Below are 19,397 nucleotides of genomic sequence, written 5' to 3'. Positions count from 1 at the left end.
GGCTCCAGACGCGCAGGCTCAGTAATTGTGGCTCATGGGCCCAGTTGCTCTGCGGCACGTGGGATCTTCCCAGACCAGGGCTCGAACCCGTGTCCCCTGCATTGGCAGGCAGATTCTCAACCACTGCGCCACCAGGGAAGCCCTGTAGTAATTTTAATAGGTTATAATGATTTATATTAATAAATTGAATGTCTCCTCTAAGATCTTATTATTTACCTTTTTTGAGAAATTACCCTGAGGTTTGGTTATAGAGAAGTGGTTAAAAAGGAAATATTTGGTAACAGAAACTAGAATAAAAGTATAAAGGCAGTATCTAATTCATTGTTTTCCAAGGTGAATTTTTGAGAACTTAAGGCCAATAGAATAATATCTAGAAAGTTTCCAGGCTAGTCCATGAAAATCTATTTATCCCATGATACATATTAAATGTCACTTAGAGCATTAATTCAGCTCTCCCTGACTACGACATGTAAAGTCTGAATAGATACATTCAAATTTCCAAATCGGGAATATTTTGCCCAGCCAGAAGGAGTGACTCTGGATTTCTTCATGTGGTGGGATTTGGATTAGAGGGGAATTGCAGATCCTTAGCAGCACTGCAATTCTCCAAGTGTTCAGAACTGGGAAGATTGCGGTGGGGTGGGTAACAGTTGTCTCTTATTACACTGTGTATGGGCTTCACATTTGTTGGGGAGTGCCTGAGCTATGTTTAAGAGCTGTGATGTTGGAACTTCCCTGGTGGTCCAGTGGTAAAGAATCCGCTTTACAGTGCAGGGCCTGGTCAGGGAACTAAGATCCCACATGCCGAGGGACAACTAAGCCTGCGTGCCACAACTATTGAGCTCACGTCTCAACTAGAGCCGGCGCACCACAACTACAGAGCCCATGCGCCCTGGAGCCTGCGCACCACAACTAGAGAAGAGAAAACCTACAGGCCGCAACTAGAGAGAAGTACACACGCCGCAATGAAAGATCCCGCGTGCCTCAACGAAGATCCCGCATGCTGCGACTAAGACCCGACGCAGCCAAAAATAAATAAATAAATAAATAATAAATCTTTAAAAAAATATATTAAAAAAAAAAAGAGCTGTGATGTTTTCACTCATGCCTCTTTTTGGTTTCATCTTTGAGTGCTATTTTCCCTGAAGCTATACGAGCTTTCTAGAAGAGGAAGAGCTGTGTATAGATTCTGAAAGAAGTGTGTGTCCATGAGGCACAATAGTATTGTGAAATGAATTTTGACTTTTTTTGTGGGCAGGGGGGGGAATGTACATTTTCAGTGATTGGCTATTTTAAGAGTACCTGTCTAACCTCTTTAAAAAACATTTTGAGTGATAGGATAAAAACAGACACTTTAAAAATCACGTTTTTTGTTGTTGGGTGGGGGAATCACTTGTAAGGTCTACACAAGTCCTTCTGTATACTCTCTGGATCGACTAGTTGCCGGATTTCGAACACGAAGTCAGATGCTGCTGGGTCACTTAGAAGAGCAGGATGAAGTCCTCCACTGCCAGTTTTCTGATAACAGTGATGATGAAGAGTCAGAAGGCCAAGAGAAATCTGAAATTAGGTATGTTAATATAGACTGATTTAATAAACATAATTACATGATGCAATTAATATATACAGATGTAGGTTTTTTTCATTATATCTTTTTCCATTTAGTAGGAGGGTAAGTGGTTTTTGCTACGTGCACTGTCAACTAATGTGTTATGAAACCAGTGTTTGAACACAAGTCGTCAGTCTAACAACTGTAAAATAATTTTGCTTTAAAGCATTTATGGTGGTTGAATTTTAATTTTCAGAGAGAATGATTTTGGATTTCCTAATTCTGCTGCCACAGTGGCAACAAGCATGATGAATTTTCCACTGGGTCCAACATGGTGGGGGATATCTTTTTATTTTGTGGAATATTAGTAAGTTCCATTTATTTTATATTAATCATAATTTAAAGAATAATTTTGGGGGAAACATTTGAGGGCAGATTAGAAACCACTAACAGACAAGTTACCTTTGATCCTGATATTTTTTTTTTAGACATAAAGGTTGCTCGTGGATTCAAAAGCCAGGCTCTGTTTGTTCTCTTGTTGAATTGAATGATATTCAGGATCAAACACAAAAGTCAAGATTGGAGAATGAAGGTACACAGACTTTCTCAAGTACTTTAGATATAATATTTATGACACCTCTCTTTTTCCTCAGGCAATAATTTAAGAAGCATCTGGGAATTCTCCAAGACGGGAACTTGATTAGGAGTGCTTTCCTAGCTTTTCCTCTCTACCTCTGATTTTTCGTCCTTTTTTACTCCTTAATGAAAACAGTTTTTCCACCAATCAATTCAAGCTAGAGTTATAGGCTAAATCTCTCAGAATGGGGATTTTATATTCAAACGTGAGTTGATATACATTGTACTCTTGACCTCTTTAATATGCATCTGAAGTAATTTACTAGCTGTCTACTGCTTCACTGGCACCCATTAGTGATATATTTGGCATTAGATCCAACTTAGTCTAGTGGGTGCTTGTAATGTTCACAATTGACGAGAATTTTTATGCATCAAAAAACAGCATAAAAGACATTCATGTTGCAAAAAGTATACGCGGAGATTTTAGCTCATTTCTCTTAGCCTATGTGTGGTCACAACACCAAGAGTAAAAGTACAGAGAATATAAATAACATGATAAGTCCTACACTGTGAAAATAGAATCTTTTTAAGAGCCTATGGGGGACTTCCCTGGTGGCGCAGTGGTTAAGAATCCACCTGCCAATGCAGGGGACATGGGTTCGAGCCCTGGTCCGGGAAGATCCCACATGCTGCAGAGCAAGTAAGCCCACACACCACAACTACTGAGCCTGCGCTCTAGAGCCCGTGAGCCACAACTACTGAGCCCACCTGCCACAACTACTGAAGGCCGCACGCCTAGAGCCCATGGTCCACAAGAGAAGCCACCACAATGAGAAGCCTGCTCACCTCAACGAAGAGTAGCCCCCGCTCGCAGCAACTAGAGAAAGCCTGCGTGCAGCAACGAAGACCCAATGCAGCCAAAGATAAATAAATAAATAATAAATAAATTTAAGAGCTTATGCATGTAATATTGAAAAATGAAATTGAGATACATTTTTTAAATGTATAAATAGTGTAGAGAAGTGCCACCCAAGTAGCCATCCTTGCACTGTTTGTTACTGGTCTACAACCAGGTAAGAAACTTAATGTCAGGATGTAAATCAGTGCACCAGCTCCTTCATTGAGGAAGTCTCACTGTGAAAAAAATGTCAGCTGAGCTAAGAGTGAGGTAATTGATTTACATTCTGGTACAAGACAGAAACAAACAGTGTGAGGCCACACTCTTATTAGCCTGGGGTAGAGGGAGACTACATTCTCTGATTACCGTAAAACTATGAGTTAATAGGAAAAAAATTAAAACCTCTACCTATCTGGAGATTTTATACCTTTCTTAAATAACTCGGGTTAAAGAAAAGTCAAATTGCAGAATATCTAAGGGTAATGAAAAACTGTATCAGAACCTACAGGATATGACTAGAGCATATACATATGTTTTAAGGAAAGGAAAACTCACTGTGAGCTGGGAAACTAAAGTCCCAATTGCCATGTATTTTTTCCTTTTTTTTTTTTCTCTTTCTGTCTGTCCCTTCCTCTGTTACCTCTAGACTGCTTGTGTGTCTGCCTTTTGTTTTTTTTTAACTCTACTTCTGTCAAATATTTCTGAGCAGATAGTTTTATTTCTCAGTTTTGTTTCTTTTATTTTAAAGATTTAAAGATTGAATGTCTCCAGGAGAGTCAAGAGTTGAATTTGCAAAAATTAAGGAATTCAGAACTCATACTTACTGAAGCCAAACAAAAAATGAGGGAACTTACTATCAACATCAAGATGAAGGAAGATCTGATTAAAGAATTAATTAAAACAGGTAATAGTATCCTGTGAACCTGCTTATATGAGAAAGAAAAGCTTCTAAAGTTGCTTCTGATGTTGTAACATTTACTTTAATTTTTGATACTCAGGACTATCCACGTTAGCTTGGAATTCAGTCTAACAGGGTGTGCTCTAGAGCCAGTGTGTGGAGGTTAATTATCAAAAGAACTTTGTTATATTTGATTTAATCTATGAATTTTTCTAACCAGTGTGAACTCTGTGTTGTGCTGAAACTCTATGGCACTTAATGTTTTTTGCCACTTTTTAGAAACATTATACTAGGCATCTGGGATAAGTCTGAGATGTTTTCCTAGTTCATTTTTAGTAAATACTTGTTTTAAATTATTAGTCTTTATTTTCTTGGATAGTTCATTTTTAACCTTAATTATAAACTTTATATTTTAAATGTAGCTAATTTTTGTTTTTCTGAAGATATAAGGATTTGTCCTGGAGAGCTGTCCTCTTGAGTGAGCCAGGCTTTCATCTCCTCCCCTTAATCTACCAGGTTGGGCATATGTACCACATCCTCTCCTCACCCTCCAACTCCCTTAGGCTTGCCCTAAAAGGCACATCTCAAGCTTTTTGGGTTCCCCTCACTAATACACTCAAAGTGTAAGCCTTGACTACTCTGAAATTCAGTAAAGAACTGAAGGAATAAGACACACTAGCGTTTCTTTCCCCTAATTTCAATGCAAAACAACTCTGGTCACATTTGGGGAAACTGAAGGAAATACTATCCTCCTCTTCTTCAAGCCCAGACTATAATCACACTCCAACTACACGAATTGTGGGACCCAAATCCTCTGCCAGCAAGGAGAAACCTGCCTGGCCTCTCCCTCCTCTTTCCTGCAAGCTTGCTTTCTGGCTGTCGGTCCTCCTTTCTCAACTTCCTCTCCTCTAGCTGCTGTCCAAAGCGTTTTCCTTTCTCATTCCTAGTGGTGTATGGGCTATGCATCGTCCCAGCTCCAGTTATCCCAGATGTTTGATTTTGACCATTCTCCTTCCTCATAGGCAGGATCAATGCCAGTAAACCTCTCTTAGGAGTATCTAGGAAATGGTTTAGGGGTTTAAATAGCTTCTCCATCCCCATGATTTTAGGATAGTGAGTGTAGAAATTGAGGATATTTACCACTCTGAAATAAACGATTTTCTTTCATATAGGTTATCCCACCATGGGATATCTAACTAAACAAGCACACTTTTGTAGCCTGGTATACCCATCCTGGTTGCCTTAAAATAGAGGATACCTGACCTTAAACAGAGAAGGTCCTCTTCTTGTTCATTAGAACGAAGGGCAGTTTGGAGCTTTCCTAAAGACCCTTAGAAATGGTGATTAGCAAAAGGGTCAACGTGTACTTACTTTTCAAAGTCCTCTCACTGAAGACTTCCCCAAACAGTAGCTACTTCAGCCAAAATTAATAACAATGACAATTATACTGTATTTCATCAATTTTAATACACACTTTTTTCACATTTTAATATCTCTGAAATCAGGATGCATCTTAAAAATCAGTGACATTTTAGCATTTTGTCATGGTGTAATTGGTACTGTATTTTTTTTTTTCATAGTGGTTCATAAAATATTGGCATGTTAAACAATTTATGGGGTCATAGATTCATTAAAACATTGTTGTCATAGGTATTTTGAAGTTAGTTGAAATCATAGAATTGTAGAGCCAGAAGACAACTTACAGTGCATTTAGTTCAATAACTCCCTTTATTAAAAAATTAAGAGCTTTACAGTATACCAGTATAACAACATGTCCTGGTGATTATTCACCCCATGACCTCTAGACTCTTACTTCCCACCACCACTAGTTTGCCAGTCTGGTTCAGGACAGTTGACTATTCAGAATAAATCAGAACCAAATTCTTAGGGTCAGTAGCTGGGCTTAGAATGAAAAGAGATATAGAAATATCTATATTCTATTTTTCTCTATGTTCTAAATATTCATAAGAAAAGCATTTAAAAAAAATTTATATTTAACAAGTTCAAATGAAATGAAAAAGGAGAGGGGGCCAGCTCTATATTAAAGGATTCTTAAGAAACATAACAATAAGATGTACTGTGACCTTGTTTGGATTGTGATTAAAATAGACTAATTGTAAAAGACATTTTGAGACAGTTGGGGAAGTCTGAATAGGAACTGGTGGGTATTAGCATTGTTAGGTGTGATAATGACTTTTTGGTTATTTCCATATTCTGTTTAGATGCTTATTGAAGTATACATAGGTGATGACATTATATCTGGGATTGCTTTAAAGTTTTTAAGTAAATTAAAGAAGAAAAAAGGTATAGATGAAGTAACTGTGGCAAAATCTTGATAACTTTTGAATCTGGGTGATGGACTTTCATTATATTATTTCTCTACTTTTGATATGTTGAAAAATTTTCGTAATAGTAAAAGAAAAGAATTCGGAGACAGATTATGGGTGGTAGGAAGACGAAGTGTAGTAAGCAAGAGGCCAATGAGTCACCCCAAATACCTTTTAACTGAAGTTTGATGCCAGCAAAGGTAAACTGCAAATTCAGAACAAAAGATGAACCAGGGAGAAGATAGAATGGCACCAGATGGGGACAGTCATTAAGGAACTAATTATTAAAAGGACAGGTGGCAAGTTGTGTTTGATGGGGATGGGAGGGACAGCTGGATTTTTAATGCTATGCCTTAAATAGTTACTGCCCAGCTTTTTAAGAGTAGGGAAATTTTATGTTTTTGGTGTTTAACTTAGTTTTTAAACATAATTTGTAATTGTTATTACTATTATTATTATTATGAAGGTAATGATGTCAAGTCCGTAAGCAAACAGTATTCTCTGAAAGTAACAAAACTTGAACATGAAGCAGAACAGGCGAAAGTGGAATTAACTGAAACGCAAAAGCAGCTAGAGGAACTGGAAAACAAAGATCTTTCTGATGTTGCTTTGAAGGTAAAATTACAGAAGGAATTTCGTAAGAAGATGGATGCTGCGAAGCTAAGAGTCCAGGTAATTTAAAAAATATAATTGAGAAAACGTATTTAAGGCTTCCTGATTTTGAGGATTCTTGTACCTAGTTAGGAAAGAAGGAGGATTCAGTTTTTACTAGCGGGAGGAACTGGACGGCAAGTTTTCTTTTCCAGTATGCTGGTGGGTTTACATAATTTTAGTCTGGGTAGTATATTTCTTCATTCAGGAAGTGTATTATTTTAATCTTTTTATCAAAAACCACATGGTGAGAAATAAAGATAACCACAGAAATAGTGTCCTTTTCTGAAGGATAAAAGATTAACTAATGATTAAATAATATATATAAAACATCTGGTATGTATATAGCACTTTCTTGACACTCAACAAATATGATAACTGTTTCAGACAGTTTTCTGAAATCATAACTGATTGGTTTAAGAAAGGTTAATAACTTTGAGTACTACATCTTATTCTTAATTTCCTAATGCTGGACTTTGCTATAACCTCAAATATAGCTACAGTTAAAAAATTCTATTCTTTGAGAAATATTCCATTATAGAGAGATTTTGTGTATGAAGCTGTTCCCAGATGCTTTTGGTATAGTCAGAGTGCTTTGTTAGTTTGCTTATAATGAATTTACTAAAATGCCTTTTCCAGTTCTTTTGATTCATAATCTATTTTTTAAAATATTTTATTTCTTTATTTTTTCACTGTGTCGGGTCTTAGTTGCGGCATGTGAGATCTTTCGTGTGGCATGTGGGCTGTTCACTGTGGTGCGCAGGCTTCTCTCCAGCTCACAGGCTCATTAGTTGCGGTGTGCAGGCTCTCTAGTTGTGGCGTGTGGGCTCCAGAATGTGCAGGCTCAGTAGTTGTGGTGTGAGGGCTCCAGAGTGCATGGGTTCTGTAGTTGTGGCATGCGGGGTTAGTTGCCCCACGGCATGTGGGTTCTTAGTTCCCTGACCAGGGATCGAACCAGCGTCCCCTGCATTGCAATATGGATTCTCAACCACTGGAGCACCAGGGAAGTCCCTGATTCATAATCTATTGCTTTCATATTGTTTCCACTGTACATAGAATGGAATTGTAGTTAACCTAGTTAGAGCATTAGTTATCTATTTTTGAAACTGCCACAGTTATTTTCTTTCAACAAGATAAGTGTTCACCGCACACCTCCCGTGTGCCAGGTCCTATTCTAGGTGGGGATGCAGAAGTGAACAGAGCAAAAAAGTCCCTTCTTCAAGGGTTTTTAATGCCATCTCAAACATCTGCACACCGCCATTAAAATTTTTTTTTACTTAAGTAGCTTCTCAAGTCAACACCAAGTTAAAATAACGTGACTTGACACTTTGCACTTTCCTTCAGAATACATATTTTCCCTTAGCAATTCACCTCAGAGAGTCTTGCGATCAATTTTTTTTTAATTTCTTGACCGTTAAATTAAGGCTGCGACGTCTAACAAAGTACTCATTTTAACAAAACGTTAGTAGAACAAAACAATTAAGAGCTTTCCTTTATGATTATTTCGAAATTTATTTATAATTTCGTAGGTTTATATCCTACCTTCAGTTCTTTTTTTTTTTTAAAGACATTTATTCAGCGTCATGATCAGACTATTACATTTAGCAATCAACAGCATGAGTGCAAAAAAAAAAATCTACATTAAAACCCTTTGTTGGAATGCTTTACACTTTCCGCAGAACAGAAACTAAAATAACCTGTTATACAATTAGTCACAAATACAGCCCTTGAGTTTTTTTTGCCCATACACATGAGTATTGTCTAAAACATGTCTTCTTTGTAGCAGCTAGGCCCTGCCACCACTGTGCTTAGCCGAGTTCACAAATCTGTTGTAACCTGTAGCTTCCCTGTCACTTCCCTGGCTCTCCTCTCCTGCTAAGCTTTGTTTCCTGGCAGTAATTAAAACCTTCTGCCACTGCCATAGCTACTGCTGCTGCTGGAACTACCATAGTCACCTTGGTTTCACAGTTTGGCAAAGTATTGGCCTCCACCACCATAGGGGCCAGAACTTCTGCCTCCAAAGTTTCCTCCTTTCATGGGTCCAAAATTTGAAGATTGTTGTAATTGCCAAAATCATTGTAGCTTCCGCCACCTCCAAAATTGCTTCCATCATTACCAAATCCATTACTGCCATCCCCACTGCCACCATATCCCCCACCACCACGGCTGCCACCAAAGGCATCTCGACCACTGAAATTTCCTCCGCGACCAGAGTTGTCATTCCCACCAAAACCACCTCCACGACCACCACCAAAGTTTCCAGAACCACTTCGACCTCTTTGGCTGGATGAAGCACTAGCCATCTGTTGCTTAGGTAGGGCTTTCCTTACTTCACAGTTGTGGCCATTCACAGTGTGGTATTTCTGAATGACAGTCTTGTCTGCGGAGTCATGGTCATCAAAGGTTACGAAAGCAAAGCCTCTGTTTTTGCCACTGCCTCAGTCATGATTTCAATCACTTCATTTTTCCCATACTGTTTAAAATAATCTCTTAGGTGATGTTCTTCAGTGTCTTCTTTAATGCCACCAACAAAAATCTTTGTCACGGTTAAGTGGGCGCCAGGTCTTTGAGAATCTTCTCTTGAGATGGCCCTCTTTGGTTCCCCAACTCTTCCATCCACCTCGTGTGGCCCTGCATCCATGGCCGCATCCACGGCTGCATCCACCTCCTCCGCAGTGGCATACGTGACAAACCTGAAACCTCTGGAGCGCCTGGTGTTTGGATCCCTCGTTACCATACAGTCTGTGAGCGTTCCCCATTGCTCAGAATGGCTCCTCAGACTCTCATCAGTTGTTTCAAAGCTCAAACATCTGATGAAGAGCTTCCGCAGCTGTTCGGGCTCTTTGGGAAACTGACTTAGACACGACAGCAGTAGAGGGGGGAGACTTCAATGATGCTTACTCGGCGGCGTCCACGGGCAGAAAGGTTATCCTACCTTCAGTTCTGATTGTAATTCTTATACTCAATATTAATAAGTAAGAACTGATCTTTTACTGGTAATCTGTCTATTCAGATTTTCTATTTCTTCATGATTCAGTCTTGGAAGACTGTGTATATCTAGGAATTTATCCATTTCTTCTAGGTTATCCAATTTTTTGGTATATAATTGTTGATCATACTCTTTTTTTTTTTTTTTTTTTTTGGCTGCGTTGGGTCTTCATTGCTGCACACGGGCTTTCTCTAGTTGCGGTGAGTGGGGGCTACTCTTCGTTGTGGTGCACAGGTTTCTCATTGCGGTGGCTTCTCTTGTTGCGGAGCACGGGCTCTAGGCGTGCGGGCTTCAGTAGGTGTGGCACGTGGGCTCAGTAGTTGTAGCTCGCAGGTTAGAGCTCAGGCTCTGTAGTTGTGGCACATGGGTTTAGTTGCTCTGCAGCATGTGGGATCTTCCCAGACCAGGGCTCGAATCCGTGTCCCCTGCATTGGCAGGCGGATTCTTAACCACTGTGCCACCAGGGAAGCCCCTGATCATACTCTTTTATGATCCTCTGTATTTCTGTGGTATCAGTAGTGACTTCTCTTTCATTTCTGATTTTATTCATTTGAGCCCTCTCTTTTTTTCTTGCTGAGTCTGGCTAAATTGTCAATTTTATTTATCTTTTCAAAAAACCAGCTCTTAGTATCACTGATCTTTTCTATTGTTTTTTTTTAGTCTCTATTTCATTTATTTCTTCTCTGATCTTTTTTATTTCCTTTCTTCTACTAACTTTGGGCTTTGCTTGTTCTTCTTTTTCTAGTTCCTTTAGGTGTAATGTTAGATTGTTTATTTGAGATTTTTCTTGTTTCTTGAGGAAGGCCTGTATCACTCTACACTTCCTTCTTAAAACTGCTTTTTTTGTGTCCCATAGATTTTGGACAGTTGTGGTTCCATTTTCATTTGTCTCAAGGTATTTTTTGATTTCCCTTTGATTTCTTTGTTGACCCATTGGCTGTTTAGTAGCACATTGTTTAATCTTCACGTGTTTGTGTTTTTTCCAGTTTTCTTGAAATAGCCAAAGTTATTATTTTTCTAAGAAGGTTATTATATTTACCATATAAATCTATAGCTTAAGCCTTGTGTGTGGATTTAGCAAAGATTATTTTTATGGTTGTGATTAAAAGATTAAATGAAAGATTATTAATAGGGTTTGAATTATCATGTTCTTTTTGTTTTCCATGTTTCTTGTTGTGTATCTTTTTCTGCTGAGGGTACTGATGAGGAAAGGAAAGAACTTAATTAAATTCAAAAGAAACGTCTCATAGCCGGAGGACTGAAAGAAGTGTTCCACGTAGTTTTAGAGATTTCTGTGCCTTTGCCGTATGCATGCACGACTGATGGGGATGGGGATGCTAAAGATGATAAGGTGGTGGGGATGAGAAGAAGTGTAATAGTTAAGTGTCTACCAAGTGCTATATACATACTAGATGTTTCATATGTATTATTTAATCATTATTTAATCCTTTGAAGTGGGTATTTTTACACTCTTACAAATGAGGAAGCTAAGGTTTACAAAGGTAAAATAACTCAGAGTCACATAATTGTGATGATAATAATGGTTTTCAGTACTCTAACATTTCATACCATTTTAACATATTGAAATACTAGTGGTTTTATTGGTATAATGAATTTATTTTAGTTTTTAAAACTTAAAAAATTTGTTTTAATTAAAAAAATCTAAAATCTGTATTCTTTGTCTTTAGATATATATAGCATTATATGCTGCATTATATGCTCTGTTTAATGCTAACAGAGGTGCACGTTTGAGCATCTGTGGAATAAGTGCAAATGACAACCCATCTCACTTTTAAATAAGATTATCAGTACTTATACTGATATTTTCAATATCATGTGGAAAAGACACTAAAATTCTAGTATTAACATTTTTTGCTCCAGTATTGCAATACTGTCAAAAATAAGTGACAAAGCCAGGATCCAAATCCAGGCATGGGAAACTGCAGAGTCCTGTGGCCTCCAAGCTAGTAGTACTCAAAGTAGTCCATCTGCAGATTGTTCATTATTGATCTGCAGTGAGATAAAGGTAAATGGGAGCACAGCTTCTCTCATCAACAGAGTCTTGCATGAAAACATCATCAGCTGAATCTAATAATGTGCTTCATGGTGCAGGCTGACAACAGTCTGTGAGTGGTACCGGTCCACAGACCACATTTTGAGTAGCGCTGCTCTAAGCTACAATGCCTCTGTGAATACTTAGTTTAATTAAAACAAAATGTGTTTATGTCAACAATTTATCACCAAGATAAAGGAAATAATTGTAGTCTGCATAACTTACAAATGACTTCACCTTAACTTTTTTATGTCACGTAAGAGGTACTTACTTAGTGCAATGCTAAAGTACAGCATACAAATCTAATATATGTTTGCTTGTTTGATCAGGATTAAATTGAAACACTCTGGTATTTTATATTAGTAAACTCTTCAAAAAATTTTAATGCTGTCTATGGATAACTTTACCTAGAGAGGAAAAGCCTTATTTAAGGTAATTAAAATAGTAATTACAATGGTTGGTCACTCAGGGAAAATGGTATCATTTCTGATCATCTTAACTCAGGGATTAATGATTTAGGCTGCAGCTGGATATTAAAGATGAGCACAGTGGAATACTATGCAGTCATATAGAAAGAACAAATCTATGAGAAAACACCTCCAAGATACGTTAAACAGAAAAAAAGGGGAGGTGGAGAATAGTCTACCTAGAATATAAAGTTACTTATGTGCATATAAATTATTTCTCAAGGAATATTTAAGAAATTGGTAATTTTATTTCAGGAAACAGGACAGGTAGATTAGGCATCTGAGAGAAGAGTCTTTTTAATTATAAGTTTAGTTTTGTATTGTTTTAATTTTTATTATGTACATAAAATATTTTAAAATTAAAACAATAAAAAAAGCAACAATGTCAATTTTGTTCTGTTTGGCTGTCGGCACCAGGAAGTCTCATTATTCTTTATATCTGGTGAAAATTATGATATTTGCCTGACTGTAAAAGTAGAAATGTAGAAAACAGTTGTGAAACTATCAAGAATAAATTAAAATCTAGGCAAAAATGCCCACCTGCGTCATTAAATGAAAAGTTTAAGTTTACTGGAGGGATATGAGAGGTGCAGTTTTTCATTTTGAAATATTCCATATGATCCCAGGTCTTACAGAAGAAGCAACAAAATAGTAAGAAATTGGCATCACTGTCGATCCAAAATGAGAAACGTGCTAATGAACTAGAGCAGAATGTAGATCACATGAAACATCAAAAGGTACAGCTGCAAAAAAGACTTCAAGAAGAAAATGAGAAAAGGAAGCAACTGGATGCAGAAATTAAGCGGGATCAACAAAAAATCAAAGTAATATTGTCATACTTTCCTGCTAATCATAATATGAAATGTTCAATGTCTCAGAGCTAATGTAACCAAGGTCTTGATTCAGTTGGCTTGTGAGGTATCTCACCTTGGCCTGTCCTTGGCTGCTGTCCTCATTCACTTTAAAACTTTGTTGATCTACATAGTAAAAGCTATTTATTGAATTCTGAGTACTGTCTTGAAGGCTTTGACTTCCCAAAAGAAAGTGCCGTGATAATTTCTCTAACTAGGATCTTAACTTCAGTTGAGGCTGTCAAAAACACAAATTTATAAAGCTGACTTTCTAAAAAAATATCTAACATTTGAATAGGATTTGCCATTTTCAAAGTGCTTTGACATGCATTGTCCATGCGGCAGCATAGAAAAAAGTACAAGGTAAAATGGTACCATTTCATTCATAGTGTGCAGAAAAGTGATCAGACCTGTATGCCCAGCTGTTCTATAGAATGGATTGGGCCGGGGAGGAACTAGTGGTGTCAGCCTGGGCTCTGGAGCCAGGCTTGCATGTATTCAATCCCAACTCTCTCTGTTCCTGGCTAGATCATTTACTGAGAAAATCACTTACCCTCTCTGTGTCTGTTTATTCTTATCTAAGATGGCCTTATCATACTTGCCTCAGTAGGGCTCTTTTGAAGAAGAGAAGGATGATAATGATCATAATAACAACAAACACTTATCTAGCACTGTGTACCAGGCTCTGTTCTGTTCAAATGTTAATTAAGCCAGACCCAAGGTTTGGAACATAATTGGAGATTTCCTAGATTTTAAACTTTGGAAAATAATATATTCTCAGACCTTAAAAAAAAAAAATGACAGAATTTAGTGATGGAAGGGAACTTAAAAGAGCATTTAAGCCAAATTACTGATTCTTTTTTTTTTTTAATCAGCTTTATTGAGATATACTTCACATATCATACAGTTCACCCATGTAAAGCATACAGTGAGTTTTGGTATATTACATTATTGATTTTTATAAAATAATATAACATGAAATTGACCATTTTACCTTTGTTTAAGCGTATAGCTCAGTGCCATTAATTACATTCGGTGCTGTGCAACCATCACCACTGTCTTTTTCCAAAACTTTTTCATCACCCTTAATAGACACTTGGTAGGGGGCTTCCCTTCCCTGGTGACGCAGTGGTTGAGAATCTGCCTGCTAATGCAGGGGACACGAGTTCGAGCCCTGGTCTGGGAAGATCCCACATGCCGCGGAGCAACTAGGCCCGTGAGCCACAACTACTGAGCCTGCGCGTCTGGAGCCTGTGCTCCGCAACAAGAGAGGCCACGATGGTGAGAGACCCGCGCATCACGATGAAGAGTGGCCCCCGCTTGCCGCAACTAGAGAAAGCCCTCGCACAGAAACGAAGACCCAACACAGCCAAAAATAAATAAATAAAAATAGACACTTGGTAACCATTAAGCAATAATTCCCTTTCCCCTCTTCCCCCCCAAGCCCCTGGTAACCCTAATCTACTTCTCTCTTTATGAATTTGCCTGTCCTAGATATTTCATAAAAGTGAAATCATACAATATTTGCCCTGTATCTGGCTTTTTTCCTTTAGCATCATGTTTTCAAGGTTCAGCCATGTTGTAGTATATATCAGAACTTCATTCCTTCTTATGGCTGGGTAATATTCCATTGCATGCATACACAACATTTTGTTTCTGCATTTGTCTTATAGACACTTGGATTGTTTCCATGTTTTGGCTATTGAATAATGCTGTGATAAACATTGGCATGGAAGTAACTGTTCAAGTGCCTGCTTTCAATTTGGAATTGAAATACCTAGGTGTGGAATTGCTGGGTCATATGCTAATTCTATGCTTAGCTTTCTGAGGAACCACCAACTGTTTCTGATAGTGGCAGCACCATTTTACATTCCCACCAGCAATGTATGAGGGGTCTGATTTCTCTGCGTCTTCATCAACACTTGTCATTTTCTGTTTCTTTTTTATTGTAGTCATCCAAGTACATGTGAAGTGGAACCTCATTGTGGTTTTGATTTTCATTTCCATAATGACTAGTGGTATTGAACATCTTTTCATGTGCTTATTGCCCATTTGTATATCTTCTTTGGAGAAATGTCTTTTCAAGTTCTTTGTCTACTTTTTAATTGGGTTGTCTCTTTGTTGTTGAGTTGTGGGAATTCATTATGTATTCTGGACATTAAACTTTATCAGATACATGACTTCCAAATATTTTTTTCCATTCTGTAGATTATCTTTACATTTTCTTTTCTTTTTTTAAAATTTTGTTTATTTATTTATTTTTGGCTGTGTTAGGTCTTCGTTTCTGTGCGAGGGCTTTCTCTGGTTGCGGCGAGCGGGGGCCACTCTTCATCGTGGTGCGCGGGCCTCTCACTATCGCAGCCTCTCTTGTTGCGGAGCACAGGCTCCAGACGCGCAGGCTCAGTAGTTGTGGCTCACGGGCCCAGTTGCTCCACGGCATGTGGGATCTTCCCAGACCAGGGCTCGAACCCGTGTCCCCTGCATTGGCAGGCAGATTCTCAACCACTGAGCCACCAGGGAAGCCCTTTACATTTTCTTGATAATATTCTTTGATGCACCAAAGTTTTACATTTTTTATGAAGTTCCAACTTATCTATTTTTCCTTTTGTTGCTTGTGCTTTTAGTATCATATCTAAGAATCCGTTGCCAAATCTAAGGTCATAAGGATTTACCCCTATGTTTTCTTCTGGAGTTTTACGGTTTTAGCTCTTATATTTAGGTTCCTGGTCCATTTTGAGTTAATTTTTGTATATGGTGTGAGGTAGGGGTCCATCTTCATTCTTTTGCATGTGGAAATCCAGTTGTTCCAGCACCATCTATTGAAAAGACTATTCTTTCCTTGTTGAATGGACTTGGTACCCTTGTCAAAAACCAATTGGCTGTAGATTTATGGATTTATTTCTAAACTTTCAGTTCTATTCCATTTGTCTATATGTCTATCCTTGTGCAAGTACACACTGTTTTGATTATAGTAGCTTTGCAGTAGATTTTGGGAAGTAAGTCCTCCAACTTTGTACTTTTTCAGGATTGTTTTGGCTATTTGAGGACTCTTGAAATTCCACATGAATTTAAGGGTCAGCTTTTCCGTTTCTGCAATAAAGGCCATTGCAATTTCTTTTTTAATGCTTTAATTGTGTTTAATGCATGGTTCTTTTTTTTTTTTTTTTTTACAGCAGCACTCAACAAATTTTTATTTTCAAATTATTCCTTTTACGACGATCTGTTCTTGGCTTTTTCTCTGTAGATCCACTTTTTAAAAATTTATTTATTTTCTTTATTTTTTTGGCTGCATCTGGTCTTAGTTGAGGCATGCAGGATCTTTCATTGTGGTGCAGGCTCTTTGTTGTGGCGCAATGGCTTCTCTCTAGTTGTGGTATGTGGGCTTCTCTCTAGTTGTGGCATGCAGGTTTTCTCTCTCTAGTTGTGGCGCATGGGCTCCAGGGTGCGTGGACTCTGTAGTATGCAGCACACAGGCTCTCTCATTGAGGCACGCAAGCTCAGTAGTTGTGGCACGTGGGCTTAGTTGCCCTGCGGCATGTGGGATCTTAGTTCCCTGACCACGGATTGAACGCAAGTCCCCTGCATTGGAAGGCGGATTCTTTACCACTGGACCACCAGGGAAGTCCCAGCCATTGGAATTTTGATATGGATTGTGTTGACTATGTAGATCTCTTAGTGTAGTATTGGCATCATGGCAATATTAAGTTTTCCTATCCATGAGCATGGGGCGTCTTTTCATTTATTTAAATCTTCTTTAATTTCTTTCAGAATGTTTTATAATTTTTAGTGTACTAGTCTTTTACCTCCTTGGTTAAATTTATTCCCAGATATTTTATTATTTTAGATGTTATTATAAATGGAATTGCTTTCTTAATTTCCTTGAGTTACTCATTCTTAATAATAATGGTAATAATCATTATTATAGCAGTAAATAACATTTATTATTTGTCTTCAGTCAGTACTGTGCTAAGCGCTTACGTGCTTTATCTCATTTGTCTTTTTCTCTTCCTGTATTTTCAGCTTTTCCTCTTCTCCTAGATTCTTTCTTTAAACATCTTAGACTTTTCTTATCCTAAAATTATTCTCCTTCAACTTTATATTTCTCTCTCTCACTTCTCCCCTTTATAACCAAACTTCTTGGAAAAGTTTACTGTATTTGATTCTGTTTCCTTTCCTTTCATTTGTTCTCTTCTCCTCTCCAGTCTGGTTTCTGGGTCTTGGCTGTACCGTTCACTTCAAAGCTCTTGAGCAGTTCACTAGTGCTCTCTCTGTCACACCTCAGCTGCATCCACCATAGTTCACCACTCCCTCCATCTTGAAATATTTCCCCCTTTGCCTTTGTGAAATTATACTCACCTTGTTTTTTCTTCTCTTATTGCTTGTTCTTTGTCTTTGCTAGCTTATCCTACACTATCATTTCCTTACCTATGGGAATTACTCAGGGCTCTAGCCTATGCCCTCTTATCTTCCATACTCGGTCCTGGGTGACCTCTCACCTTGTCTTTTTCCATGACTGCAGTTTAACTCTGACAACTCCCAGATTTAATCCTTAATACCAGATTTGCCATTTGAGCTCTGGATTCATATATCCAACCATTGACATCTTTATTAGGTTGTCTTATAGATGAATTCCCTTACTTATCTCCCCACTATTCCTCCTCCCTGCTCCCTTCATGGGGGAGAAAATATAGTTTTCCAGTGTACTTTACATGACATTTCAATGCATTCAGTTGGGTAAGCTAGAAATTTAGCAGTCATCCTTGACTCTGTCCTCTTCCTCATTACCCATATCCAATGAACCACAAAGTCCTATACATTGAGTCTTCTAAATATCTTGAATCTGTTCAATTCTCATTTCACTGCCAACAGCCTCGTCTGTTCGTTGCTGTCCTTCCTCCAGTGTGAGGATCAGGCCTGCCTGTCAGTCCTGTGGTCTTTGGGTCTCAGCTTCTCATCTCTCATGAACCCTGGCTTAAACCAACAAGACATAGCACTCTCTAAATCTATGTTTAGGGAAAAGAAAAAAACTTTTGAGCAGAATGCATAGTCTGCTGAACTGCAACTCTGCCTGTAACTTGAACTTTTTACATTCTTATCTAGGGTAATTTTGTTCCTTCTTTCATTCTAGGGAAATATGACCCATTTAAGGGGGAGAATGAGTATTCCAGAAAAAGGAACAGTCTGCCCCAAAGATATATTGAAGTTTCTACTACTTCATGCAAAAACAAAACCTGCTCAGAGTCCTAAGGGATATCTTGTCTTCTGTTTGGAGCTAACTCTCTAACATTCCATTTTTCACTTGACTAAACCATTTCCAGAGAATACTATGACTTCTGCATAGGTTCTCCGTAGAGCAGCAGTTCTTAACTGAAGACTATGGATGAGCTATAAAGGAAAGGTATGGGAACCCCTGAAATGTGACCTGGGCTTTTTACTTCTCTAAGCACCAATTTCCTCATCTATAAAATGGGATTTATTATGGTATCTGTTTCACAGGATTATTGTGAGCATTAAATGGGATAATTAAATAGATGTAAAAAGTGTAGCACAGTACCTGGTAGACAGTTATTTTACTATTATAATAGAGATTACAATATAAGGTAAAGGTAATAATGTCTAGAGCAACATGCAAAAGAGGGGATTAGACCACCTGCAGTACACTTTTAAAGCATTTGTAGAAGAATAAGAATAGTAGGTAGTCAGCTCCAGTATAAGGTGCCTTTATTTCAGCATCCTGAAGTTGCTGTGACTGTGACAGGGGCTAAATTATAACTGTGAACTAGAGCTAGGGAAGCATGAAAATTTAATGGGTAGTAAATATAACAGGGTCCAAATGCACTCATAATTCAACTCAAGTGGGCACAGAAAATTTCTTTAGTCTATAGCAGACCTGTGTTCCTTATGACACCCCTCCCACCCTGCCCTGCCCAAACCATGTCACAAGAATTTCTGGAAATATCATGGGAACTAACCAAATAACCAGTCTGTTCAAACCTTATTCTGATAGTTTAAACATTTCCTTCAAATAATTCTCAGTCTCTTGAATAAGAATATTCAGTCTCTTGGCCTCTTCCTCCCCATGATTCTCAAAGATAGAGTCTGGTATATGTGGTGTTCGGGTGTGTAGCTTTATTGCAT

The 19,397-nt window shown here is 38.1% G+C and overlaps 1 protein-coding gene and 1 pseudogene across 4 annotated transcripts in view; one reads left to right on the top strand and one right to left on the bottom strand.

The window, feature by feature from the left end:
* Positions 1-19,397, top strand: part of KIF27 (kinesin family member 27) — a 94,723-nt gene that overhangs the window by 34,800 nt on the left and 40,526 nt on the right. For all 4 annotated transcript variants that reach the window (XM_068553478.1, XM_068553479.1, XM_068553480.1 and 1 more), the window contains 5 exons: positions 1,401-1,570; positions 2,038-2,141; positions 3,772-3,927; positions 6,715-6,920; positions 13,035-13,232. In XM_068553478.1, coding sequence (XP_068409579.1) covers positions 1,401-1,570; positions 2,038-2,141; positions 3,772-3,927; positions 6,715-6,920; positions 13,035-13,232 — 834 coding nt within the window. The remainder of the gene's footprint in view (positions 1-1,400; positions 1,571-2,037; positions 2,142-3,771; positions 3,928-6,714; positions 6,921-13,034; positions 13,233-19,397) is intronic.
* Positions 8,799-12,042, bottom strand: LOC137770451 (heterogeneous nuclear ribonucleoprotein A1-like; annotated as a pseudogene).

The sequence above is a fragment of the Eschrichtius robustus genome, chromosome 10, assembly GCF_028021215.1.
Source record: "Eschrichtius robustus isolate mEscRob2 chromosome 10, mEscRob2.pri, whole genome shotgun sequence".
In the NCBI taxonomy this organism is placed as follows: domain Eukaryota; kingdom Metazoa; phylum Chordata; class Mammalia; order Artiodactyla; family Eschrichtiidae; genus Eschrichtius; species Eschrichtius robustus.
This window is presented reverse-complemented; position numbering and strand designations above follow the sequence as displayed.